Raw genomic sequence first — 27,501 nt, 5'->3', positions numbered from 1 at the left:
AGCCTTCCAAGCCAACAAAAGTTTGGGATTTTCCTGGGATGCCATCTGAATTTTTTTGCACGGTGGGGTCAAATCTGCTTTCGGTTGCTGCAAACTTATCTTCCTTCCACAGCATCTCCTCGGACTGAATTTCACCATGTCTTTGTCTGGCAACATCGGCGAGGGCGTGTGAACTCTCTGTCTCCCAGTGTCTTCCAACTGCGTCCAGGATCATAACCTCATTGTACTCCCTTTTTTTGAACTCCAGCCTTCCAAGCCAACAGAAGTTTGGGATTTTCCTGAGATGCCCTCTGAATTTTTTTGCGCCGTGGAGTCAAATCTGCTTTTGATTGTTGCAAACTTATCTTCCTTCCACAGCATCTCCTTGGACTGAACTTCACCATGTCTTTGTCTGGCAACATCATCGAGGATTGTAGAATTATAGACTATTTTGGGTTGGAAGGGACCTTAAAGATCATCCAGTTCCAACCCCCCCTGTGATGGGCAGGGACATGTTCGGGATGACTGAACTCCCTGTCTCACAGTGTCTTCCAGCTGTGTCCAGGACCATCCTCAAGCCTGGTGTTGACGTGTGTGTGTGGAGGACCCTTTGGGCTGCTGAGGTAGGTGGATTTAGTAGTGGATGGATATGGTTGGACTTGATGATCTCAGAGGTCTTTTCGTAGAATCATAGAATCACCAGGCTGGAAAAGATCTCGTCTATCATTGAGCCCAACGATTCCTATCTGCCACTAAACCATGTCCCTGAGCACCTCATCTACCTCTCTTTTAAATATCTCCAGGGATGGTGACTCAACCACCTCCCTGGGCAGCCTCTGCCTGTGCCCCATGACCCTTTCTGTGAAAATTTTTTTCCTGATGTCCAGTCTGACCCTCCCCTGGTGCAGCTTCAGGCCATTCCCCCTTGTCCTGTCCCCTCTCACTCGGGAGAAGAGGCCAGCTCCCTCCTCTCCACAGCCTCCTTTCAGGTAGCTGTAGAGAGCAATAAGGTCTCCCCTCAGCCTCCTCTTCTCCAGGCTAAACACCCCCAGCTCTCTCAGCCGCTCCTCATAAGACTTGTTCTCCAGCCCCTCACCAGCTTCGTTGCTCTTCTCTGGACACACTCCAGAGCCTCAATATCCTTCCCGTAGCGAGGGGCCCAGAACGGAACACGGTATTCGAGGTGCGGTCTCAGCGGTGCCGAGCACAGAGGCAGGATCGCCTCCCTGGACCCTCTGGGCCAACCCAGTGACAGTGACACCGCGTGGGCGCCCGCACCCCTCGGAGGGGCCGCTACCCAGGGGGATGCCGCCCTGCCCCCGCCGGTGCTGCTGCCCCCGCCGTGCCCCGAGGGGGCGGGCCGGGAGGCGGGGCGGTGCTGCCCCCCGGCCCACGCGGGGCAGCGATCGGCACTCGCCCGGTGCGGCGGCGGCGGGGAGCGGCGCGGAGCGGAGCCGGTGAGCGAGGCGGGGGGCGGGCGCAGGGCTGACAAAGGCAGGCTGGGAGGGAGAGGAGGGACCCCCCCGCCGCCGTTCGGGGCCGCCGGGGCTTGGGGCCGTGCCGGTATCGATCCCGCTCCCCGCCGAACACGCGGGCGGGAGCGCGCACCGGGAGCCCCGGGCGCGCCCTGCCCGGTAAACTTTTCCCAGTCCCGAGGGAGCCGCCCGGCAGCCGGAGCCTCTTGGCTTTGGGGGGACTGGGACTGGGGCGGGGAGGGGGGGTTGTGCGCCGGAGCATCCCTGTGCCGGATCCGAGCATCCGTATCCGAGAGAACCGACAGCCTTCCCGGAGGGTCCTTGCCGGGATGCGCGGCGGCTCCGCGGTGCCTCCGACCCGGCTTTTCGGCTTCGCCGGTTTCCCCGCCGGCACGGGCTCCGGGCGGCGAGGAACGGCAGCTACAGAAAGGGAAATCCCGGGCTTTAAAAGGCAGTTGGCAGCGCCGATTATTAAAGCAGAAGTGTCGAGTTTTTTCTGGCTCTGATCCCTGCTTCCCTCCCTTTGATTTTCCTGCTCTCTTCGCTGGCTCTCGTCAGGACGCTTGGTCAACTTTGGGTGATGCCGGACACCGCTTGCAAGATCTGAAAGGAAACAAAGCCACGGTACTACAATATTTTTTAGAAGTATCTTCCCTGCAAATAAGGTGAATCTTATTGAAAGTGTCGGGGTACATTCGAGACCGATTTGCTGTCATTCAGTTAATTTCAACTCTGTGAAGTCCATGGAAAAACCTGTCTAAAACAGGAGAGACGTGCTAATCTGATTTGTGAATCCCACTAATATTCACCTTTTTTTCCTGCTCTATCATGAAACCAATCCTAATGTATCAGTTTGCCAGACAGAAGGAATCTGCAGGTACTGATGCTTTAATTGATCAAAGCCTCTCTTCCCAAAGGTCATATTTGAATTCGGGTGATGCTTGTGGGTCAGTGGCTCTTCCCCCATTTCACTTTGTCCTCCCCACAAGCTCTTGTTAATATTCTTTCTTTTCACTGTGCAATACGGTGATTGTTGGGCATCTCTGCACCCAGGGGCAGGAGGCTTTACTGAAGTGCAGGCTGGTTTAAAGGCACCTGCAGGTGCAAAGGTGTCCGTAGCTATGGTGGTGTTGCAGTAGGACTCTGTGGAGGAAACACTGAAGGATCAGGCTGGTAAGTTGTGTTCTTGTGCTGTCAGGATTGGAGCATAGAAGTGTCTGTTCGCTCAGAGACCCTTGGGGAAGGAGCCTTGGTTTACTTTGCCTTTACACTGGGGTCAGCTGGCCAGGAGATGATGACCTAAAGTTGGCTGGGTGGGGAAGGACTCTCAGGAGCCGTGTGGGGGACTTGTGTGCCCTAACACCCATAGCAGACGGGTGCAATTTTCCTAATCTAGTTGTGTTTTCTGATCTTCCCTAATCTGCTGAGCTTTGTGGGAGTCCTCCTCTGAAGTATCTCCAAAGTTGTTAGCTCCAGGTAGCTACTAGCTGAGTACAATTGAGGGGGGGACTGACTCGCACAGGAATGCAGGAATGTCTTGTTCCTGGGGCATTTCCTCCTGGGGAAGGAAGATGGGAAGAGATCCTTGCTTGTAAGTAATCCAAGAGCAAAACGTTTCTCCCCTTGCAGACAATGAATCGTTTCAGCAAGCTGACACTGTTATTTGTGGCTCCTGGCAAACCAGAAAAGAGCTTTCTGCCAGGCACTTGCTCAAATCAGTGCCAGGCCCAGCCTTGCTGATTGCCTTTCTCTTTTGCACTGGGTGGGAGAGAAGCCTTTGTGTACCACGGCAGTAATCACAGTGGTGCTTCTGGGTGAAAGAAGGTTGTTGCTGGTCCCCTTGGTTACACAGTCGTTGATTCTGATCCTTGTATCTCCAGGCATTTTTATCTTTCAGAGAGAGGATGCCACTTTGGAGAAGGAATTTTTCCTGTCTGGCTCTGCTTGTGGGGCTGTGAACAGCTATTTGCAAGACCTCTTTCTTTTACCCTTGATCTAAAGCTTGCACAAGGCTCGTTAAAGAGGGAATTAAATCACATAGGAATGCTGCTTGCTTGATGTCTTCTCTATTACAGAGCTATGCTTAGAAGCTGAGGCTTTTTAAGTGATTGTGTGGGCATTAGCTAAGCTGTGAAAAAAGCCTTGTAAACAATAAGCCTTTGTAATGAAGGCAGAGTAATTCTCACCTGTACTATTAAAAGTCTTCCCATTTTTGGGTATAATCAAACTAATCAGACAGTGTTGTGCTTTTCCAGATAACTAGGTGATCTTTAAGAGCAGCTCTGGGAAGCACACGCAAAATGAGCAGTGGAGGACAGTGCAGAAGACGCAAAGGGCCCTCAGTCTGAGCCACGAGGATTTGAAGATGTCTGCGTGCAGTGACTTTGTGGAACACATTTGGAAGCCCGGCTCCTGCAAAAACTGCTTCAACCCAAAGAGTTCCCATCGGCTGCAAACACCCCGAGATGTGGGAGCTTGTGGTGTGCTCCTGAATGGAGTTAGAACCAAGCCTGAGAGTTCTGCATTGGAAGACGAACGTGTAAATACCTCACCCTTCTCAAAGCCAACAATTGCTGTGAAGCCAACTATGATAAACTCAGATGTTTCTGACACGTGGGCGGATGTGAATATGAATGCAGATCTGTCACAGGTAATGATTAATCCAGTCAAAAAGCATGACTTACTTACCTCTCCTCGGGAGTGCTAGGAATATCTGTTAAAACAGTTTCCTTCCTTTTGTTTTTCCTGACTGAGGTTTTTAAGCCACATACTGGCTTCTCAAAGTATCTTTGGCTGAAGCTGAATGGGATGTTGCTCACAAGGCATGTGCAAAGGAGCTTAAAAATATGTTGTTTGTTTAGAAACTTCTGGATTTCAAATGAGGATGCGGGTTAAAGTTATTTTCCTGGGAAGATATACTAGAAAGAAGTTGTCTAGTTGCAGTCAGTGCTAACTGCATCCATGGTCTTCTTGGATGAGGAAGAAAGTGTCCTGCCTTCCTAGCTCTGCTCCTTAGGCTCCCAGCCTTTGCCAGAGCAGTAGCGCAAAGCAGTGCCCTCTGCTACACCTTCTGGGTGTAGCGCTGCTGCCTGCCTGCAAACTGGCAAGCCCGGATGGCGTGAGTTACAATCTAGGTGGCTGGTTCATTCTCATTGCTGACAGGTTGATGTCAGCACTGCCTCAGCCATGCAGGGTGAAGCCCGGGCTGCTGTCACCCTGTCCGTGGCTTAGGTGTGCTTGTATCTCCTCCCCTTGCCACAGAGGAGAGTAAGGGCGTGCCATCTTTCTTCGTAGCTTCCCGTTGCTCTCTATCGCTTCTCCTTTAGGGATAAATGCCACATGAGTGCAGGCTGCTGCCGTCAAAGGGGTTTGATCTGTGCACGTGGATTTGGCCCAAAGCTGAGGTTTATGCAGCAGGAGCAGGTTCTGCCATCCTGGGGCTGGAGGTTGTTTCACAGGCACGTGTTACGCTGTGCCTCTCCCACTCCTCCGCTTCCTTGGCAAGCAGGATAATTCTACCCCTGATGAAGAGATTTCGGATACATTTCCCCACCTGGTCCGCAGTCCCTACTGCTGAGCGTAGCCAAGCTGCTATCCCAGGATAACCTGTGGTAGTCCTCATCTATGCTCCAGAGCATGTGACTCTAGAGCAGCAGTGTGAAATGAAATGAAAGAAAATTAAATGAAAATAAGCAGAGGGAGGTACCAATATTCCTTCCCTCTCTGAGTCTTTAATTGCAGGGTGATTCGCAGACAGGATGACAGGTCGGACACGTTTCTGGCAGTGAACCTACAGAAAGAGGAAGGAGAATGGCAATGCACTGAAATAAGGCATTGTTGGTAATGTGAGGGTTGCAAAGGGTCCAGGAAATAGGACAAGTGTAATTTAAGTAGAAAAGGTTTGCGGTAGTTATTGGTGAGATGAGCATAGAGCAAAACAGACTGTGAATGCCAGAGTACTTTTCTGTGAAGCTGGGCTTTTTCTTTTCTTTCAAATATTTTTCTTTCAATTTCCATTTGCTCATCTTGACAGCACATTTGTCTCTTTGGCCTGTGCAGGTCAGCTGGGGCATGGTTTCTGGCAAACATCTCCTTCTGAAATCAGGAGATGCACAGCGGATCTGCCTCAACAATTTTGGCAACAGTGGTGTGAGAAAGCCCTTCCTTCACAACCCGCCAAGTGACTGCTTGTCTTGCTGTCCTCCTAGCTACTCCATGGTGGGCCTGCACAGCCTGGAGAGTCGAGTGGAGAGAAATGTCTCCATCCACAGCCTGGTGTTTGTGGATGAGGTGGGCAAGCAGGAGGACAGAACCAAAGACAAGTTTGCCCTGCCACATCAGGACCCCAGCCCTAATCTCTCTGCCTTGGAAGAAAGAAGCACCTCAAGCTCCAGCAGAAACCCTTCTGCCCAAGCCAGAGAAGGAGCAGTGCTTCCCTTGGAGGGTGACTGTGGTCGCCTCTCCTCCAGCTTCGAAAGTGAAGGAGGTGAGTACTGTTCAATCACGGACTGCCACAAAGAGCGCCCGGCCTCACAGGAGCCACGCTGCGTGGAGGGAAATGGTGCCTGGTGCGAGAAGCAGAGCCCTGCTCTGTGCAGATGGAGGCAGCAGAATGCTCCTGAGATTCCCAGGCCAAGTGAAAGGGCAGTGAAGCTCAATGAAGAGGAGCGCAGGGCTGTGAACGTCGCCTTCTGCATCACAAAAGACCAGAGTGATCCTCTCCCCTATACTGCGTGTTCAGAGAGGAGAAAGTTGGCTCTCCACGCTGACCCTGCTGTCCCCTCTGAGAGCACAGGGAGCAACAAGGCAGCTGTCTTTGCATTGTCCCATGACGATGAGGACTTGCCTCTCCCCGTAGAGTCTTCTGTCACTGAGGGTTCAAACACTCCTCAACAGGCTTTGGTGGAGCCACAGTGCCCTCGCCTTGCTGAGCCAACCCGCGGTGATCCCATCTATGCCGAGAGCACCAAGAGGAAGAAGGTGCAGCTGAAGGCTGTTGGCGGACAGGCAAAAGCAGAGAAGCTGCCCCGTGGCATCACCAAGGAGCAAGCTGATGGGATGTGGAGGGATGGTAGTTGGGCTCTGGGTGGTGAGAAGGAATACCAGGACTCCACTAGCCAGGTGGCGGCAAAGATAACTATCATGACCGCACACACAGAGGATGATCACAAGACAATATTCCTCAGCAGCCCTGACTCAGCAGTGGGAGTTCAGTGGCCGTGCATGAGTCCCACCTCCCATCCTGAATTTGGGACTTCATCACCTGCCATTGAGCCTGGAGAGATTTTTCAAGCACCTGGAAGTGAAAACAGCATGAGATTTCATCTGGCAGCTCCTGCCAAGACTTCAGTTGCGGAGGGTCCAGCCATTCCCCCAAAGATGTCCAAAACCAGCCAGCTGGCCAGTGAGGGAAACCGTGTTCCCACAGTAAGCTCCCATGTGTCAAAGTTTGGTGATGAGAACAGCCACGATGGAGCTGCCGTTCAGCTGCTGCCCAGGAGCTATACTGATACAGGTGCCTTTGGGGCATCCCCTTCTCTGTGCACTCATGTCAATGGCGTCGCTGTGGAAGAGTCCAGCAGAAGCCTGACAGGCCCTTCCTGTGACAGGAGGCAGAAATACTACACCCCAGCATGGACCAAGCAGTGCCGGATAGAGGAGGAGGAGGAGGAGCAAGAGGAGGTGGAGGAACAGGAGCTCTTAACCCACCCATGGACAATGGGAGCTAAGAATGGAAAAGCTTGTGCCGACCTCGTGGGTGAATGTCCAGTGCGGGAGAGCCAGACTGGGATCAGCAAATCATTGTCTTTCTCCTTTGATTTCCCTAAAGACAAGGACAGTGGTGTGGAGTTTGCACCACCGCCACCACCACCGAAGAAGCAGTCCAGGTACAGCTCTGTGAGTGAGTGTGTGCTTGGTTCATTTGCAGTTGGGATGTTTTTTTTCAGGGATTGATTGACGAGGAGGTGCTTTCTGTTCTTTTTCATTCCTTTTCTGTTTAAAGGTGGGCTTTCAGGAGTATCAAAGGTGACTGCATGGCTGAAAAACTACTTAACATTTTTACTCTGAAAAACTGTCATATCTTTGCAAATCCTGGTGTGATTGCCAAGTATACTTGCAAAAGCCCTTCAGGGCAGCATGGTACAGCCTTGGGTCCCAATAATCAAGTGAGAACAAGCTTGCTCCTGTGCCCGGGATGGCTGATGTTTCCCGGATCAGCTTAATTCTGTCTTGGCACAGTTCCTTGGTGTGGAATAGGATAGAAAATCTAAGGCTGTGTGCTCCACTTGTAGGTGGAACCAGGCAACTTCTCTTGGTGCTAAAAGCAAGGGACTCCAAAATCCTCACTTTCAGTTTGGCTGTAATGTCTTTTTGCTTTTGATGTTAACTCTTGAAGCTGCCATTTCCCAGGAGGACTCTTTGAGTGTAAGGAGGTGTTTGGCATCGCCTGGCTTCAGGCAGCCTTTCCCTCTCCACTCCCCTGGAAGTCAAGTTTGCTCACAGGGTGACAGCAGGCGCTAGAAAACAAATGTGAATGAGGGAAAGCTGTCCATCTGGAAAGGAAGTAGCTCTTTTAAGCAATTAAAAAACCAGGCTTCCAATGCTTTGTGTGCATTCAGTATCTGCAGCTGTGTGTATCACAAAAATAAAAAAGAAACATAAAAAAAAAAAAGAAAAAGGAACGTAAGAAAAAAGAGAAAAAATAGACGACGAAAAATTTATTTTCTTTCCATGCAACTAATAGATTTGGTTGTCTGAGCATACTGGGGAGGGATACTCCAACACTGTGCGGGTGTCCTATATGTGCTTTATTGCACGCATAAATTTTGTTACCTGGAACTGTGCTTTTCACAACAGATTTTACTCCAGCTCCTTGATTTAAAAGTTGAGAGCAGAAGGAGTGGGTGTTCAGAGGACGACTTGCTCTTGGGGTCCCTGGTCAAGCTTACGTGTTGGCATCAGTGACCTCCAGGTTGAGACTGTGGTTGAGTTTGGCCCATCCTCTGTTTGTTCTTACACTGAATTTTCCATGTTTTTAGGGTTGTATGGCCCAGGGAAGTAGTGTTTTAAATGGACCAAGTGGTGAACAAATTAGGTTCCTTAAGGAAAGGAAAAAGTTGAACAAGAGGCTTTAGTTCTTAATGCTGGGCTTCCTGCTGTGATGCTAAGTGCCTGCTGGAGTCAGAGAAAAATTCCACGAGCTAGTAAACATACGGATGACCTTTGTTGCCTTTAAAATCAGAGAAAGCTAAGGTGTGCTTTAGCTTTGACCCTGCGAGCTTCCTTTCATGGCTGCTGCCACTTGGTGTCTCCTATCAGCATGTGGTTTGGAGTTGTATTTGCCCCATGAGGTGTTGCTGAGGACCAGCAGAGATGACGTGATGCTGTTGAGTAGTGATCATTTAGATAATGCCAGGGTGCCTGCTGAAAGTCCTCTTCAACCCAATTCCTTCCCCTGTAGAGCAGAGGTCACTGGGCAGGCCAGAAGGGTGGTGTCACTCAAGTTCAACAATATATATCTCAGCAGCATCTTCTACCTGCAGTGCTAGGACCTCCTTCTGCTCATGGAGGAGCCATGCAGAGCCCTTTGTACTAGGGGCGAGGATGCTTCTCTGGCAGTGCTCGGGGTTTCCTGTGTGCCTTCATGAGGGCCGAGAGTGGAGGCAGGGGGCTCCTTGGTGCGTTGGAGTGTCTCCTTGTCTGGATGACTTGGATCAGCTTTGCTGCTAGCCAGAAGCATGCTCTGCTACTGCCGTCCACATGGCGTTATGATGATCTGTGTTGAGGGGCACGGAGCACTTTCTGCTCCTTGCAAGGGCTGTTTCTTGCCTCTGGTGAGTTGGGGCTGTGCTTTAACTTTAACAGTTGCTTCCGAGTCATCCTGAAAGCATTTGTGTGCTAGAAAGCCTGTGTGACAGAGGGCATGGAAACTGAAGTCAGGGAACATGTAGCATCCATGATAAGGAGCTCTGGCAGAGCTGTAAACCCTACCAGGTGGCTGAGGTAGGTGCTGGCATTGCTTTTACTGCCTGTGGCTCTAGGCACTGTGTTGTGCTGCATGTATTTGTCTCCTAAACACCTTGATGCCTGCAACTGAGCCTTGGGGCACCTTACTCAAAGAGGATAGCCCACCCTCCAGCTACCAAACCCCTGCACAGCCAGCCTGAGGAGCAATATGATCAGATGGCAGGTTTTGCAACCCATGCGAATCCAAGTGGTTGCTTTGCTTGTTTGCTTTGAGGGTGCTCTTATATTTGTCTCAAGAGTGGCTTCTCTGAGCATGTTAATGCAGGAACCAGGGTGTTGTTACTTGCACGTGGCAGTGGGAGGGATGTCTACGTGCACAACCATAGCAGAATTGTGTTACCCTGGGTAGTCGTTGCTTGCAAGTCTGGGTCATGACATAAGTCTTACCTGGTGCTGGAGGAACATCTCTGCTGATCTTCCTAGGCTGCAGCCAAATGCCTGAAGAAGGTATGTCTTGCATACAAAAGATGACACAGCCATACTGTCCCAGGCCCCGGCAGTCCGTTGGCATGTTTGTCTGTAATGGAAGAACCACCACGGATACTTCTGTGACACTTACATAGTGCCTCACAGAGACAGAACTCATCAGCCCAAGCCATTCTCTGGTGTCACAGCTGCAAAGGCTCCTTGGATAGATGGATGTAGACGAAACCAGCACAGATCTGGTTGTCGCACAGTCATGGAGATTGAGGTGTAGCAAATCAGGGTTCATTTCAGCCACAGGAAAGGCACGTAAACATCCTTTTTCTTTGGTGATCTCAAGCTGTAGCAAGGTACTTGATTTCATGCTGGAAAATTAAACCTGCCTGTTTGACTTAATTAATTAAACTTAATTGCTCATTTTAAAGAAAACTTGCATGCATGTTCACACTAGTTTCAAAGCAGAGAAAAAAAAAAGGTGAGTCTGTAGATGTTATTTTGTTCATATTGGTCCTTACGATTAGAAGGAGAAAAAGTTTTTATTGGGTAGATTCCTCCCAGGCACTGAGGAAACTCTGGTTTTGCAGTAAGCTGTCTCTTAGGATGGTGGGAGGAGCAGTTTTGGGAGTTTTAAAAGTTGGTTCAAAAAAGGAAAGTAATAAATTTGTGCCTGTTTCTTCCAGCTACTCTGCTCCTCTTGTGACTGTTTCTTCATACATTCCTTTTCTCCTGCTTGTTTGAAAGATTGTAGATGTTTAAAGTATGCTTGGTCTGAAATGAAATGGAAAATGAGTTGAATTACAAGAGGAAAGAGATTGGAAAGGAAAGATGGTGGCTGGTCTTCTTCCAAAAGCTGGGAGGGTGGTTGGGTGTATGGAAAGGGCTCAGTAGGTGAACTGGGATCCCCTGGACTTACATGTGCAATGACGACTTTGGCCTTCAGTTTTTTGGCACGTGGGATGAATCTTTTGTGAAATTTATGTTTCTCTTATGCAGAGAGTCAGGGTCAAAGATCTTAAGGATTCCTTCTAGCCTGCAAAACCCTGATGGTTAATTTGTTTCGTGTGCCTCTCAGAGAAAGGAAACAGTAATGCTGTTTTGCATCTTAAGCTGCTAGCTCTGGAGCTGTTTTCATTATAATTAATGCCACCTTCAAAAGGCAGTGCCGTAGATAGCTTCTGAAATTTGCTGAATGTGCTCGCTTGGAGTAACACAGTTGTGTAGCACGGCACATCCGCTGCAGAAAACAGTCAGGACAAATGCGCTTGAGATGTGCCAAGATAGAATGTAAATGGTGCTGCTGCTACCGCTTATTGCCAGAGGGAACAGAAAACAAGTGCTACAAGACCCGACGTTGTTGGGAATTGGATCACCAGGAAAAGAGCCAGGTTTGTTCTTCACTGGGGTGGTGGTGCTGGCTGGTGGGACTGTGCTGTGTGTTTCTTGCCAGTAACCTGTCTGTGATGGAGCAGTGCTGCACCTGAGACAGAATGTTCCCCTTTTCTTACCGTTCCTGAGGCACTCATTTCTCTCTGGATCTCAGTGTCAGGGTGTACCCTAATAACAAAAGCAGATTTGCAACATGGAGATGCTGTGGCAATTACAAATGTCAACTGGGTTCCTAATTTTGACCTTCTTTGTGGATGGTGGCAGAGAATTGCTGTGTTTGGTCTGGCTACAAGCTGGGCTTCTTATTGTAAATAAATAAACAAATAAATAAATAAATAAATGCACCACACCACTACCCCCTGCCCATAAATAATAATTAAATAAGTAAATAAAGCAAAGAAGGGAGAGTATGGCTAAAGCAGGAGAGAATCATGCTCCAGGAGAGAGAGGATGTAATAAACCTTTTGGATTCCCCTGTGTTTTTTGTCTGAAGCTAAGCAGGAATTTCTCATGTTGCTTCTACCAATGGATCGTTTTAAAAAAGTTGTGATTTATCTGGCCAGTCTTTTAGTGGAGATTGTTTCTTTGAAAATGAAAGTAATTCACTTTTCTGTGAGTTTACTCTCTTGCAACTTAAAAAAAAAGCACTGTGTTGGTAATTGAAATTATAACTATTGTCCTCTTCACTACAGTGGAGTGTGCAGTCATTTGATTTTTGACCCATCTATGGTCTTAATTCTGTACCCCATCTCAATTTCACTTTGCATCTCCAGATCTTTGTTTCAACTTAACCTGTGCTGCATAAAACTTTTTTGGTGCAGGGAGTGGTGTAGTCCTCCGGAAAGAGCTAGGAGCGTTTCAAAATCCTTTCTTTCCCTCACCTTGATTTTGGTTTTCCCCCATTTGTCAGCTAGCAGCAAAAGGATAGGTACAAATCCAAGCTTCAAGTGCTGTAAGCTTTTGTATGCTTTTTTTTTAAACACCCCTGTGCATCCAGGGGAAGATGTTGGAATAAACAGCAGTGGAGAGAGGAGGAAGATAAAATTGTTCACATTTCATGGTAGAATCACAGAATGGCTTGGATTGGAAGGGATCATGAAGGTCGTCTTGTCCAACCACCCTGCAGTAGTGGGGCCATCTTCAACTAAATCAGATTGCTCAGAGCCCCATCCAACCTGACCTTGAATGTTTCCAGGGATGGGGCATCCACCACCTCTCTGGGCAAATAGATAAGCATATGGTACAATGGCGTTTCCTCTTGTGTAATATGCCCAGTCATGTGATGTGTTTGATGCTGTAGTGCAGTCTGGCTTCTCTCTGTGCTGCGCAGTAGTTCCAGTATTTTATTTTGGGAGGGTGGGTGCTGTTGGCATTACCACAGGCTTTTTCCTGGAGTGTGGTTTGGTTTGTGGTGGTTTGTATGTATTCTCCTCTGCTTCCTTCCCTTGCTGCATAATTTATAAAACTCAGCATCTCTCTTATCTGTTCAAATCCTGTCATCTGTGCTGAGAAGGAGTGACGCCCTCCTGCCGGCACAAGGCTGGGTAACCCCTGTGAAGGGGCTGCAGAGCGGGTGCTCCTTGTGATCGGATCTCTGTGATGCCTTCCAGCATCTTCCACCACTGCCAACAGGTTGCACATGTGGCAGTTGCTGGCAAGGAGCAAACAAGAGCCTTTCAGCTCTTGAGTTTGAGTGGCCTTTCTCCCTCTCTCGAAACCTCCCTGCCCCTTGCACTTCTGGAAGGTAACTGTGTCTGCATGTCAAATCTCGGGTGGGAAATTTGAGTCCAAGGCATGCCCAGAGTCCAAGGGATCTGTGGGGTGATATCCAGAAGACACATATGTCTGTTGAAGTTATGGGAGCCATGCTTTGTTGCCCATCTTCACTCTCTCTCTGATAAGCACAAGGAGCGCTGCTGGTGATACTGCAGCAGTATAAGGTGGGACCCTAATCTGATAAAAATGTGAAATTAAACACATGGCTACTGCTTGAATATGAATCTTGGGAAAGACAAAGCATGCCTTGGCTGGAGATGCAACATGAGGTGTAGCAAATGGTCCAGGTCCCTTTGCAATGTTATAGAACTCCAAACTGGTTGGGGGGGTGTTGTTTACTGGTTGGTTTTTTTTTTTTACTTTAACAAGACTGCTGTTTTCATTGTTGACTTATTTTAGGCAGAACTGTGGGAATAGTGTGGAAAAGCAGCTGGATGAAGCTGTGTAGGATGGGAAAACTGGAGAGTAGTGAACAGGAAGGGTTGCCTGAATATGGCAGTATGTTACGTGGAGGATGTTGAGTAATTGGTGTGTATTTAAAGCCACCAGAATAGTTAAAGAGCTGGAAATCCTGTCTTTTTCAGTCATTAGATTGGGAGAGCTGACTCTGGTGGCTTGTTTTTTATGCACTGGCGCATGAGGGAGGCTCTGGTGCTGAGCATGGACTTTTTGAAATGCAGCTAAATTAACTACTGCTGCATCTTTGTGAAGGGAAGAGGAGCCCACAGATGTTAGCAAGCCAGTGGGAGAGGGGGTAGCGGAACCATCACTGTGATTTCTTCAGGTTTAAGATAAGTTGATGCTTTTAATTTTCAATACTCTTTAGTGGAAAGGTGAGAGAGAGAATAGCCACCTCCAGCCTTGCAGTTACGTGTGGTGGAAAGGAACACTACTAGAACAGGGGAAATTCAGGTTATTTGTAAATCAGGATCCCACAGGTTGTTGCAGCCATGGGTTCACCTCCTCTTGGGGTGGAATCTTACTGAAAAGGGCATTTGACATTAGCAACTGTTTTCGGTAATGCTTTGGTGTATTGGATGGTATTATTAATCTGTGCAGGCTGCTGCCTGGGCTTTGAGCAGCTCTTAGGAAAAGGGGGAAATGTAAAGCAAGGATATTTCCAGGCAGCATTAGCTGGCCTGGCTATAACATCTGAAACAAGAGCAGGATGTCGTTTAAGCCACAAACAATTTCTATTTCGGTGTGGCTATTCAGGAACTGCATTTTACATAAGTCACAGCGGTACAGAGAGGAAACGGGGCTCTCTGTACATCTGACTTCACCGCAGCATTAAGCTCAGCAAAGGCAGCAGCCAGCGCAGTTCTGGCAGACGTCGCGTTGTGCCCAGGTTGCTTGGAGGAATAGGTGTGGCTGCACGCAGTGAACCTTGGACCCTGTCGAGCGAAGTCCCATCTCTCTCTGAGTGCGGGAATGGTAAGGCAGCTCTGCGGATTTGTGTTTTAGTGATGGGAAGGAGACAGAAATGCACCAACTTTTCTTGGGGTGGGGGTGGAGGAGGAATGTGTTAGAAAACCTCTCCATCTATGTAAATTGAGACTGGCTCTCTTGCAAAACCTTCTTTTCTTATGTATTCAAGCGCTTCCTTGATTCTTGCCAGGTCAGACAGTGTACCTGCATGGGTGCGCATCTGTGTGTGGGTTTTTTTCCCCTCTCAAATCACTAATAGTTAAACATCTAAGAAAGTTATAGGATACAAATATATCTTTATAAGGGAAAAAAAAAAAGGACTTAAGTCCAGTTGTTCCTTTCAACAGCATTAATTGTAACAGAACAAAAAAACCTCAATGTGTCTCTCTCTCTCTTTTCACTTTTAACTGTGACTTGTGTGGTGCATTGCAAAGTTTTGTAAATCATCCCCAAGCGCCTTGCTCTGGTGAATTAATTGCTGGTGCAAGAACAGTGTCTTTGAGATATACCTGAGGTAGCTTTTACAGCCTTATTTTCATCAGCCTCTGAGTATTTTTAGACTGAGGCTGCTCAGGCAAATGAGGAAGTCTGGCAGAAGTTTCTTCCGGGCTTCTCATGCGCTCTGCTCTCCATGTGGTGGTGTGGACACGAGAGTAAGTGCTTTGTCTGGATGGGGAACAATATATTTCTCAGTCTTCAAATAAAAATCGCTCGTGGCATCTGCTGCGCTTGGGGGTTTTGAAAGAGGAGGGATCTTGTGCGTGTGAACAGAGTGCCACAAGAAAACATTTGTCTTTTGTTTGTCTTTCTCAGCAGCCATTCAGCTGTCTGATTAGGAAACACCGGATACCTTCCAGCAAGATAGCTGGTGGAAGTCCATTTTCTTTTTCACGAGTCTGCCACTAACCGTTTCAGAGTCTTAATCAACAGCGTGTTGAGTTTTATCAGCAGATTGTCAGCTTTATTTAAAAAATGTGGACCGATAACCTTTGTTTGCTGGCCAATAGAGAGTCTAAACTGTACCAAAGCTAGGAGTGTTTGTGCTCTGATGTGCTGCCTGATTTCAACAGTTTCTGTTGTTTTTCAAGGCGGAAAAAACTGAAGAAAATGCAGGGGAAATTCTTTATCTTGGCAAAAAGTCTTGCTTGCATACAACTGATCACTTAAACTGTGACCTGGTAGCTTGTAAGCCCAGTTTATGGTTTGTTTATTTAGATGGAAGCTTCATGGAAAACCGTAGGTCTTGTATTAAAGGCTGCATGGTAGATGCTGAGTTTGGCAGACGCTTGTTTTCTGTAGATGCGCTGCTTCTTTTGGAAGATGTCAGTTGTTACTGTGATGCACTGAGGATTCAACAAGTGCTAGGGATGGACACTTCTTCCGTTTACGCATCCACCATGAAGGAATTGGGTTCTGACACCCAGCCTCAACCTGCTTTTCGGTAAAATGGAGGGAGTGATGCTACTCCCCTTGAGAACTTTACTGAAGGCAAATACTGGTGGGTCCTCGCTTCCCAGTAATGGTTGCCAAGGAGGAGTGTGGTCCGGGACCCCACATGTGCTAGGCAAAGGAGGCACAGACTGGGGCTGGATGCTGTTGGTTTAGTGATTCTCTCTCTACTCCAGCACAGTTGATTTGTCTTACGGGGTTCACATGGGGGCCACAAGGCTATAACCTGCGCAGTGTTGGGGGGATGGAATCCCTTGGTGCTGGAGAAAGAAAGAAGTGCAGAGGAATGAGGTACTGTGGTGAGGTACAAGGCTGCACAATGTCTGTACGGATGGGCAGGGACCAAGGCTGCTCATGAGTTGAGTCTTCATGCAGAAGTGCATGCAGGGTATCTTTTGCTATCTCCCTCCTCACTCTTCTCTTTTACTCTCTCTAGGCACACTCTGAAAATGAACTCGAATAATGCTGAGTTGGAGAGGGTCAGCAACAGCTCTGCTGAGAGCCTCAGCCCACCTTTCAGGAGCGTCCACGTCAGCTTCACAGCTGGATCGACTGATAGCCTCGACTCGGACACACAGACTGGCAGTGATGGCAGTAAGTGACGATTGGGTGTGGGAGGGGTAGCATTGGACCTGAGGAAAGAGTTACCTCCATCCTGAGTCTCACTACCGGGGCAGTGTTTTCAGAGCGGGCATCATGAGGGTCCCATCACCTAGTTCATCCAGCAGCCCTTCTTTCCATTTCTCTTAGCCTTCTGCCTCTTGATGCACTTAAGACAAATGTGGAGGTCAGGCCAACATCATGGACCTTTCTCCTCTCTCATCTGGCAAGTGCCAAAATCATTCATGCTATGGCTCTTCTCTGGTCTGGATAAAACCTCCATCTGAAAGCAATTGTCCTTATCCTACTCATGCCTCATACATTGCATGAGGTCACAAGTAGCCCCTGCCAAAGACAGTCCTCTGTAGATTTGAGGAGTACCAGAAAGACTCTTGTGCTAGAGGTGATCTTACGTCCTCAGTTATTTGAAGGGGAAAAAAATCTGCCTGTGTGATTTAACGGTGATTAAAAATACTTACTATGAAGTCACTTTTTTCATCAGTGTGTAACTTCAGACATGCACTAACACGTTCAGCAGCTCAGAAAGTATTTTCTTTGCAAAAGCAACCTTCGTGTAGTGGAAGTTCTGTCTTTCCAAGAGCAACAATGTGCAGCAATAAAATTAAGAGCCAGAGCTCTGGAAACTCTGTTTTTCCACCACTACTCTTGGACTATGAGAGTGAGACCATGCTGCCAGGAAATTGTACAGGGGGAAGAAAAACTCACATATATTGGATCTTTACGTGCTGGGTACAGAAGCAGTTTGCTGTCAAAAACGATGTGAGACAAGAGGATTTCTCTGCCTCCACTAACAGAAGCAACTGTTTCAACTCGTCTCAGGAAAGCTGAGTTTTTAAGTGAATAACCTGAATGCAGTTTTTCTTGCTGATGCAAGCAAGAGTCAATCACTGAGTGAGGTAAGCTCAAAATAATTGGCTGTGCTGTTAGATGTTAAAATATGAAGGGAGGGAAGCTTTTAAGCGCTTGACGTGCAGACGTACTCTACATTGAAGGTGTTAGGAAAGTTGTGAAAGAGTTTCAGTCATTACTCTATGCTTGGGGCAGAGCTCAGCAGCATGTAAAAAATGATGGTAAGAGCAGTTTGGCATTTGCGGGCTAGGTGTGTGTGCCAAAGCTTCCAGCAATGACGTTTGTTCCATGAGACTGTCAAGTAAATCTTGCTTCTCAAAATGGGGATTCTGCTGCGTGTCCTGGCAGAGATGCCTCTGTTGAGTTGCTCTTGGGGTGTAAGCTGAAGAACTCCTCTTGGCTTTATCCTCTATCAAAGCTCCTTGGACTGAAAGGGGCAAGATATGCCATGCTGAATGATTCCTGCCTGTGGATTTCAACAGAGTTTTAACGGAGGAAATCTTTCCTGTGGACCAGGCAGGTTATGATGCAGATGTCTGGGGTTTTGTTACACCTTGGGGCATGCAACTCTGTTGAGCCATGGGCTCTACAGTTAATTGTGGAGCTGGAGAGCAGCTGAAACTGGAGAGCAGTCAATTGCTCAGTGGCTGGGTGTAAAATGCAGGCAGACACATGGGGCAAGGACCCAACAGGAGTTAGATCAGCACCCAAGAACTGGGGCAGGAGACGTGCTGAGTCACAGCATTTCCTACAGAGCAGTTTCTGAGCGTCTTGCCAGAAATGAGGTGCTGAAACTGCCTTGTATGGGAAGCTTATCTTCCACAGAAGCCAAAATCAGTGCTCCTCATTCCTGGGGTGTTTCCTAATGCTACTGCTTGGGGGGAGTGTGTGTGTATATTGTAGCAGGAACATACAGATAGCCTTGACAGCGGAGGTGGCAAATGAAAATTTATGTCATTGCTACCAAACTCTGGTAGGGAGAGACAAGGACAGATAGTTCTCAGCTACCAGAGCAGATGCTGGCACAAACAGGCTAGCCCTTACCTCATGCAGTCTCAGGTGGCAAGCAGCTAACAGGGGTGGCTGGTCTGCACAGCTGGTGCAGCTTTGAGCCTGTGTGTGACACTGCATAGACACGCCAGGACAGGCTGGGAGCTGCGCTTGGAGGCTGTGTGTGAGAGCTGGTGAGTCACTAGGTTTGTGATGGAGACAAGCACCTACTGCGGGCTGACATGAAACTGCCCCACAGTGTTACTGTGGGGCAAGTAGAAAGCTACTGTGAGGAAGTTCAGTGGGGCAGCTGAACCCACACCAGCAGCTGTGTGAGGAGGAAGGATGGCTTACTACCACTCTGCAGCTTTGGAAGCTGGAGTCAAAGAAAGCAGTAGATCCCATTATCTGCTGAGCTTACTTAGAGCAAAACCCGCCATGCATATTTCAACGTCTACATTTGCATGCAAGGTGTTAGCAGAGCTCAAGTTTATCAAGTCCCCCTGTCATTCAAGTTGGGTAAAAAAATCTCTGAAATAACTCTCTCTCCTCTTAATTTCCCCTGCAGACCCCTCCACTCCACATTTATTCTGTCCCTGTGACTTGAAATTATTGCTCTTTGTTTCAATGGCAAATCATCTTTATCTTTTCTCTTCTTCCATGACATTCAACTGTATTAACTTGTATTAACTGTCTCCAGCCTGGTCAGGGTAGGAAAACAGCTGCTACAGCTGCGTGAAATGAGACAGACTTCCCAATCCATGTGCAGATGGCATGTGGAGCTACTTGGGGTTTAGTGGTAGGTAGTGGGGACAGGCAGGGGAGGAGAGGCCAGATTTGTTCAGGGGGATGGAATTTGCCAAAATCCCAAGGCTTACACAGTGACCCTTACCCGGTGTGAGGCAGAGAGACAGGTTTAAACTACCTCCTGGGCTGCTCTGGTTGTGCTTAAGCCGGAGCTGTGTAGTCTGAGTCACTCCTTATCACACTGTACTGCTGAAGCACTGGGCGGCAGCTCCCAGGTGAAACGGGCTTTGTTTAAGAGAATGTCCTCATATCCCCAGTGCTTCATTTTTACCTTCTTGTGGATGACATCACAGCTTAAATATTTACCCGCTACTAGGTTTTTGCTACTGTGAATGCAGTTCGTAAGGAAGTGGTTTTGAGGAGAGGGGGCTTTTCTCTAGAAGGCTGGTTGCAGCCTACTTTGTGAACGTGCTGTATTAAACTGGGTTAAATCTCTAACCCCTTCAGAGAAACTTTGCAGTCACGTATAAAGGATGACTGTGAACTGGGTTCAGAAGTAATCTGGCTTGCTGCTTTTTTCCCAGACAGGGCCCTGGGAGAGGTAGCCTGTGGGGATGGCAGGGACATGGAGAGGGACCTGCACTTCCAACCTGCGAGAGGCACTCATGGCATCTTCTTGTGTGTTGCTGTCTCCTAGGGCACTCGTCTGAGCCGAACCACTCTCCCCCTCCAGCTGAGAGTCAAGTGTTTCCTCCTGTCCCTTTCCTTCCTGCCTCCAGTGAGGATGGTCTCTCCTCTGCCCCCAGCTGTCCACCCCCTCTGCCTCAGAAGAAGACAGTGAGCAGAACGGTGTCCTCCCCAGATGGCTTTTTTGGGGGACAGGCATCTACAGGCACAGCAATCGGTGCTGCCAGCCCTAGGCTGAACGTCAGCCACTCCGAGAGCAATGTCTGCCTCCGAGAGGCAGACATCCACCTGGCCAGCCTGGGAGGCCGCCCTGGCGCTTTCTCCTCCTCTGAGTCTCTGGAGAAAGTCTCCAAAGGAAACAGCTACTGGGGCTCAGCCACTGCTAAGAGCACAGGGGCTTGCATCCCCAGCAGAAACCCGCAGTCCCTTTCCTCCTCGCAGCTTAGTGTATCTAGCCAGGTGTCATCGGGCTCCAGTCTCCAGCTCCACAACCTCCTGAGCAACATCGACAGCAAAGAGGGAGTGTATGCCAAACTTGGGGCCCTCTACGCTGAGTCCTTGCGCCGCCTGGTTGCCAAGTGTGAGGACTGCTTCATGCGGGAGCAGAAGAACGAGCTGCACTTCAGCGAGAACAATTGGTCACTCTTCAAGCTGGCATGCAACAAACCCTGCTGCGATTCAGGGGATGCAATATATTACTGTGCCACCTGCTCCAAGGACCCTTCTACCACCTATGCTGTGAAGGTAAGCCCACACCAAGCAGGTACCCAGGCTTATCTCCATCTTCCAATTGGGAGGATGAAGAAAAGAGCTGCAGGGTCCAAGGCTGGGGTGGGGTTTGTAGCTGAGCCGATACCGAACTCTTGAGCTTCTTTTTAAGGGCTTCTGGTGTGTGGATTTGAATGAAAGAGTGGGAAGCGGATTTAGCGGTATGCCTTTTGAGAAAAACCATTGGTATGCGATGGCCACTTTCCTACTTGTCTTTCTCACAGCTTGGCAAGCAAAACCCTTTCCAAAACTGCACTTTTCCCCTGTCTTGAAGATGTTAATTAGGGGAAGTAGATTTTGTTGTAACAAATGACAGTCAGATGCTTATTGCTGCATCCAGTAGGGTGTGCGACTCAGGCAGTCTCTCTCTCAAAGTCTTTGTGCAAATATTGTGTTGTAAACTCAGGCATTCACCTCTGATGACACAAGATGATGAAAGGCTGTTCAAAAGACAGAAATTTTGCATCTGCCTGTCTTTTTAAGTGGAAGGTCTGGCCCAGAAGCCATGTGAGTGCTTATAAGATCTTGAAACTGCAGGTGTTGTTACAATATTGCAGATCTTGATTAAACAATGCAAAGCTGACCTAGTCATACTTTTAAAGTCAGGTGTGAAATACTTTCCTGTGACTCTATAGAATCCATGTTTGAAAGGGAAACTTGAGGTGTAATAGTTCAGCTCTTTGAAACTTGCATAAGTAAGCTTATCCAAGCCATTTCATGCCCTTCTTTCATGCACTTTCCATGGATTTTGGGTTCTCAACCCATGCTACTACTTGAACATAGGGCCTTTAATTTCTATTCTGACTTAACCCTAGGGGCATCTCATTGTTGGTTACTCTTCAGGTTGTTTTTAAAACCTGAAGTAATTCCCTAAAAAAGCACCGTCAGAGATGCATTAAGCTCGGGGAGGGGGAAGAAATATCTGCTGAATAGTTTCCATCATAATGAACCCCAAGGGGATGTTTTAGTTAAGCTTTTAGTTAGCTTTAAATCCGTTGAAATTCTAAAGGAAATATAGTCAACCCAGCCGGGGGGTGGGGGGGCTGTAAATAGCCAGAGTGGAGTTAGATGAGGTCTTGCACCAATACCTCTAGTCCAGCACTCAGAGCCAGCAGCTTCTCTTGTGTACTGTACCTAAATCCATCACAACCTTCTTCCTGAAAGACCTGGGGGCTGTGTGGTGAACTGGTGTATTCCTTTTCAATACATGGTTCTCTGTGGCACACACAGACTGTTGCTGTCACCTGCCATGTTAGGTGGTGTTCAGAGGCTCAGCTTTATGGCTGTAGCACATGAATTCTTCCCAAGGCAGAAACAGCACATTTCAGCCTCTTAATGGGACTGCACTTGTGTCCTTGCCTGTGATGTGAGATTACTCTGTGCCCTTGGTATGCTGCAGACCACCTTAACAAAGCCAAAACCACTCCAACAGGGCAATACGCTGTGACAGCGTAGCCAGAGTAAAGTGAAGTTGTGTATGTGTTTATACATGTGCGTGTGTACGCCTGCTGCAATGTTCTTGTGTGTCACCTTCCTTTTGGTAGCTGAAATAGAGAATAACTGTGAAACTCTGCAGCTGGTTGATTCCTAGCTGTCCCTCCTGGCTTCTGGTACAGACTTTCCGACATGTAAGAGCTGTAGTTAAAATTAGACTTGAAGAGCTCAAAATGGGCAGAGGATCTGACTTGAGCCAGGGAGCATGCTGGGCGGCAGGAGCCAAACTCTGGGCTGTGCACAAGCAGACACGAATACATATAAAAGAGTTGGAAGGAGCCGGAGTTACATGAAATGGCTCTAGAGGAATAAAGCCAAGATGTGCTCCACACTCTGGCTTCTTTCTCTGCTTAAAGATGCACACCTAATCCAGGCCCAGGCTCTTTCTTGGAGCTTGCTGCATGGAGGACGCCTCTGATGCAGACAAAATCATGAAGAATGGCTGGCCAGGGAAGATCTACCTGTCTTTGTTTGGTTGCAGTTATTTTTCCAGAGAATCCTCTCTTGCAGGACTTCCATTTTCCTAAGCCTTGCACATCTTCCTTATGTGGGGAGGAACAAGCAAGCTTGTTCAGCAGAGGGCTGGAAGGCCTCTTTCACCTTTGAGGACCTTCTGCATCTTCCTGCAGTCCACTCCGTTAATCTGCAGTGTGCCTAGCTCTCCAAAGCTTGTCTTTCCACAAAATAAGCGTGCAGCTATGGCAGGGTATTTTTATTTAGAAAAGAGGGGACAATGGGGATTTGAAATGCCCAGTCTTCACAGTATCGCCTCATCTGAGTGAATTACCTGCAAATGCCTAGATTCAAACCCTTGCTAGAGGAATACAAAAGCAGTCCACTTTTCCAGCTCCTTTCTATTCTTGCATTTATTTTAACTGGGAGGCAAAATTGATTTCTTGTCTGATTTTGCACGCATGCTGTGACTGGCAGTGGCACGCTCTAGGGTTTAAAACCTTTTATGCTGGGGTTTAGCCTGTTGCTGATTCCTGTGGGTGAGATACAAATATATTGTTAAATAAAAGAAAGGAAAAAAAATATTGTATAATGGAAATGCCAGAAGGCCCCATAAGCTAATGGATACTTTTAGAATAAACCTGGATTTGAGTTTGTTTAGTCATTTAATGCAGTCATAAAGCTAAAATACAGAACCAAATGTAGATATAAGTCATGTAGGTTTAAGAGCATATAGATTATAAAATGCTTTTTCCCTCAAGTTTGCTGCACTCTCACTTATTTCTAAGCCTGTTTTTAGCTCCTGAATTCTACTCATCAGCACTAGGGGAAAACCACCAGTTTGTTGCTGGTTTCCCTTAGCCATTGATCAAGGGTTTGAGAGTAGTCACTTATACAAGGAAGTAGAGCTGTTGAGGAGGATGTGAAAGTGGCTCCAGGACTTAGGACTGAAGAAGGGTTAGGTGGGAAGAAAGTGTTGGATGTGTCTGTCCACGCCTCGCTCCAAACAGGGCCAACCTCACAGCCACATCAGATCGCACAGGGCCTCATCTGGGCAAATGTTAACCATCCCCGGAGATGGAGGCAGCACATGTTTTGCCACAGGCTTTGCTTCTCCCTCTGCAAAATGTCTCCTGGGTTGCAGGGAGGAATCTCGATGACATCTGTGATGTAAAAGCTATGTAGCTTCTGTCGGCAATGAAATAAATCTTCAGAAGTTACTCATGGAAGGACTACCTTCCTCCTTTCCTGCAAATACCAGGCATTGCCTAGCAAAGGAAGCAAGCTCAGAAATGGGACTCGGACATCTGGTTGCTAAGGTTGGAGCATAGCAGGATGACAAAGATCTTCAAGCCAGGAGATAGTTAAAGTACTAAAGGGATCAAGGTGTGCCCTGCTTCTTCTGATGTCTTCCTTAGCATCTGCAAATCTCAGGCTAGAAACCCACCTCTGAACTTCTGGTCTCTGCCCTGTCACTGGCTGATCAGGCTTTTCTTTTGGTCTCTCCTCACAGATTTGTAAAACCCAGGAGTCCAAGGTGGCTGCTTCATACTGCAGCCCTGCAGTGCCAGTCCACTTCAACATCCAGCAGGACTGTGGGCATTTTGTGGCCACTGTCCCCTCTAGTATGCTGCTGGCCTCGGACGTGGGGAAAAGCATGCCTGGGGATGGCCTCCATCACTCCCGCACTGCCAGCGAGCATGACTGTGTGGTGGTAATTACCCGGGAGGTGCCAAGCCAGACCACTGCTGACTTCGTGAGGGACTCGGTGATGTTGCACCAAGCCAAGCCAGAGCTGTACGAACGTCGTGTTTGCTTCTTGCTCCTCCAGCTCTGCAATGGCTTGGAGCATCTCAAAGAGCATGGCATCATCCATCGTGACCTGTGCCTGGAGAACCTCCTGCTTGTCCCCTGCAAGCCCCCCATGAGCTGTGTGAAAGCCAAAGATGACAAACACTTACCCCGCCTCATCATCAGCAATTTTTTGAAAGCCAAGCAGAAGCCAGGAACTGGAGACTCCAAACTGAAGAAGAGTCAGGCCCGGCTGGCCCCGGAGATCGTATCGGCTTCTCAGTACAAGAAGTTTGATGAGTTTCAGACTGGTATTCTCATCTACGAGCTACTGCACCAGCCCAACCCCTTTGAGGAGAAGGTCCACCTCAGGGAGCAGGATTACAGCCCTCAGGACCTTCCTGCTCTGCCCAGCCTGTCCATCTACTCCCGGGGGCTCCAGCAGCTGGCTCACCTGCTGCTGGAAGCAGATCCCATTAAGCGCGTGCGGATCACTGAGGCCAAGCGGATGCTGCAGTGTCTGCTTTGGGGACCCCGGAAAGACCTCACGGAGCAGCCCCTCAGCCACGAGGAAGCACTCCGACGGGTGCTTCAGAACTGGGTGGACATGAAGCGTGCCCTGCTCATGATGAAGTTTGCGGAGAGGGCTGTGGATGCAGAGCGGAGCATTGAACTGGAGGACTGGCTGTGCTGCCAGTACTTGGCATCTGCTGAGCCGGCATCCCTCTCACACACATTAAAACTGCTGCAGCTGCTCTGACCTTGGACGTGTCTGAGGCAGCTGAAGGCTCCCAGCTGCCTTGCAGCTAAAGGTACCCAGTCCCTTTATAGGCAAGAGGTTTGACTCTCAGCTGCACATGCACATTCAGCTCCTGCCCTGCACTCCTATCAGAGTGTACAAGACATGTTTAGTACCTTCAGCACTGTTAATTTGTGAGCAGCCACAACTGGGGACCTACCCCTATTCTGGGGAGTTTTTATTTTCTGTTTTTTTGGTATGGTAAGTCTGTGAACTAATAAACTCCTGCCTGCCTGTGTGCATGTTCCTAATGAACTCAATGCATTTGAGTCGATTTCTGTGCCTGTGGGACAGGCCTTTGATCCTTACCCTCTCCTAAAGCATCAGAGCCTCTGCCTCGAAACACCGTGACTCTCCAGAGTGGGTGGCAGGGATGAACGGTTGGCTGCTTCTCCTGGGAAGCAAGAACAATCCACATAATGATCCTTTGCAAGGGAGAATGAAGAGGGGCTTTCAAATTCACGTCCTTTGTGGGTTTTTGTGTCCATTTTGCTTCTTGCTGTAAAAAACAAAAGTTACTGCTTGTTTCTGTATATCAGCTGTATTTTCCACTGTGGGCTATTCAGTATCAGCTGCCTACTACCTTCATTAGATACTAATATAGCATTGCTTTCCTGTCTAGTGGTGCAGCTGTGCAGGCTGCTGATTGTAAAAGGGTGAGAGAGAGCCCAGGATGGGTCTGTTCATGATGATGATGCTGCATGCTGGGAATTACCCGTTGTAAAGTTAATGACACGGAAAATCCCCAATTCACCTACAAGGCTTTGTGGTGGGAAGTCAGGGCCAGGTTGCTTTGCCTTCCCCATCCCTCCAGCTCCTTCCCTTCACCTGGTAATTCACCTGTCCCTTGTGTCTAGCATTTATTTAACCCCTTTATCAAGAGATTAGCTGGCATGTAGAATGCCAGGGCCACTGGCCTGTTGTCTGGGAGACTCTTATTGCTGCTGGAGTTTTAATGGGAAATGTGTAGGGCTGAGTGCACTATGAACATGCTCCTCCAACAAATGCAATGCAAGGGCAGCATGATGGAATAGGGAGAAGCTGGCCTGGCTCCCTCCAGCCCCTTTTCCTCCCTCCATCCATACATATAGCAGCCACCCATCTTGCTGGAGAGACCATGCTGCTGTTCAGAAAAAATGATTTTCCAAAAGGTTGTGGGCTGCTTTTAATCTCCTCCACCCCAACACAAGGCAGAGATGAGCTGCCCTGCTCCTGGCACTAGTTCTGCAGCCCTTGGAAAGGGGTTGAGTTTGGGGCACAGCATGAGACTAGCTGAGCTACACCTCTCCCAGCTCAAAACAGGGAGAAATGCATGCGCACTTTCCTCCCACCTTGATTTACCTCCAGATTCAGTCTACGTTCTTAGGGAAATTTTAATTCCTTCCTCCCCTCTTTTTTTTTTGACAGTTCTTACACTTTCTGTGAATCTTTTCCAGGCTTCTCACCTGGATTTTTTTTTTTTTTTTATTTTTTAATCTGCTTGGCTATGGTTGCTACTGATGGGAGGGGATGGTTCCTTGGCTGGGCACCCACTTGCAATGAATTTCCCTGGATCCCCTTAGGGAGGAGGCTGTGCACGTCCCTGCCTGCTGAAAGAATGTGGGATGGCTCCAACCACAGCCATCAGAGATTTTTATTTTTTTTTATATGCTGGCTTTCTTGCATCTGACTCCTGGGCCCACTTCCCTCATACATAGGTGACAGGAGCTTTCTGACTTAGGAACCACTGTCTCATGGACCACCCTGGACACGTTGTCCTGGGAAGTCCAGCCCTGGCTTGCTGCATGTGGTCTCGCATGGACCAGCAGAGTCAATAAACAGCCAGAAAATCTGCCTGAAGGAGCCCAGCATGTTTTTCAAAGATAAGATGAGGAGATGACTCAGTTTCTAAGCATGATGTAGGGAATAAGTTGGAGGCATCTCTGCAGGACAGCTCTGAAGGGGAGAGGATCTGGCCATGAAAAATGCAAGCTGTGCTGGCAACGGGGGAATTCTGTGTGGGGCAAGTGGCTTGCAAGGCTTTGTTTGGGTGTTCAGCAGGACTCAAGAAGTAGTCAAACATCTGTCCTCAGCACACAATGGGCAGTAGCCCTCTTTTTCCTAGCACGTGTTCTTGCCCCCATATCCAGGATCCTCTGCGAGAATGGTGGAGGGGGTGGATCATCCCTCTTTCCTATGTGGCAGAGGACACAACTGACCCTATGCCCTGAGGGCCAAGCTTGTCACCTACTTGATGAGAGGTGAGTATTGCAGGAGACATCTACTTGGAAATACAGTTTGGGGTTCGCATGGGCAGTGCTAAGAAACAGTTTCTGGGGGAGGACCGCAGAACCGTGCATCTCTGTAGTACTACTGGAT

General features: G+C 48.4%; 1 protein-coding gene across 5 annotated transcripts; it reads left to right on the top strand.

Annotated features, from left to right (window-relative positions):
* The first annotated feature begins 160 nt into the window (after positions 1–160).
* Positions 161–26,469, top strand: PRAG1 (PEAK1 related, kinase-activating pseudokinase 1). 5 transcript variants are annotated; one of them, XM_054066202.1, is made up of 7 exons: positions 161–602; positions 2,013–2,078; positions 3,710–4,104; positions 5,514–7,342; positions 16,381–16,538; positions 19,849–20,582; positions 24,067–26,469. In XM_054066202.1, exons 3-7 carry the CDS (start codon positions 3,820–3,822, stop codon positions 25,102–25,104), a joined length of 4,044 nt encoding a protein of 1,347 aa, XP_053922177.1. In that variant the 5' UTR covers positions 161–602; positions 2,013–2,078; positions 3,710–3,819; the 3' UTR covers positions 25,105–26,469. The 5 variants fall into 5 exon arrangements, with proteins under 5 accessions (XP_053922177.1, XP_053922176.1, XP_053922174.1 ...); XM_054066201.1 differs by having other exon boundaries at positions 373–602; positions 2,013–2,119; XM_054066199.1 differs by lacking the exon at positions 161–602 and adding an exon at positions 1,358–1,436.
* Positions 26,470–27,501: the final 1,032 nt, after the last annotated feature.

The sequence above is a fragment of the Cuculus canorus genome, chromosome 4 (assembly GCF_017976375.1).
Source record: "Cuculus canorus isolate bCucCan1 chromosome 4, bCucCan1.pri, whole genome shotgun sequence".
In the NCBI taxonomy this organism is placed as follows: domain Eukaryota; kingdom Metazoa; phylum Chordata; class Aves; order Cuculiformes; family Cuculidae; genus Cuculus; species Cuculus canorus.
The sequence above is the reverse complement of the archived record's forward strand: the minus strand, read 5'-3'. Positions and strand labels throughout refer to the sequence as shown.

Excerpts from the sequence above, each read along its gene's own strand:
- PRAG1 (XM_054066202.1), top strand. The coding sequence starts at position 3,820 with ATGTCTGCGTGCAGTGACTTTGTGGAACACATTTGGAAGCCCGGCTCC. Across the intron at positions 4,105-5,513 it reads TGAATGCAGATCTGTCACAG|GTCAGCTGGGGCATGGTTTC; the intron begins GTAATGATTAAT and ends TGGCCTGTGCAG. Across the intron at positions 7,343-16,380 it reads CCACCGAAGAAGCAGTCCAG|GCACACTCTGAAAATGAACT; the intron begins GTACAGCTCTGT and ends TACTCTCTCTAG.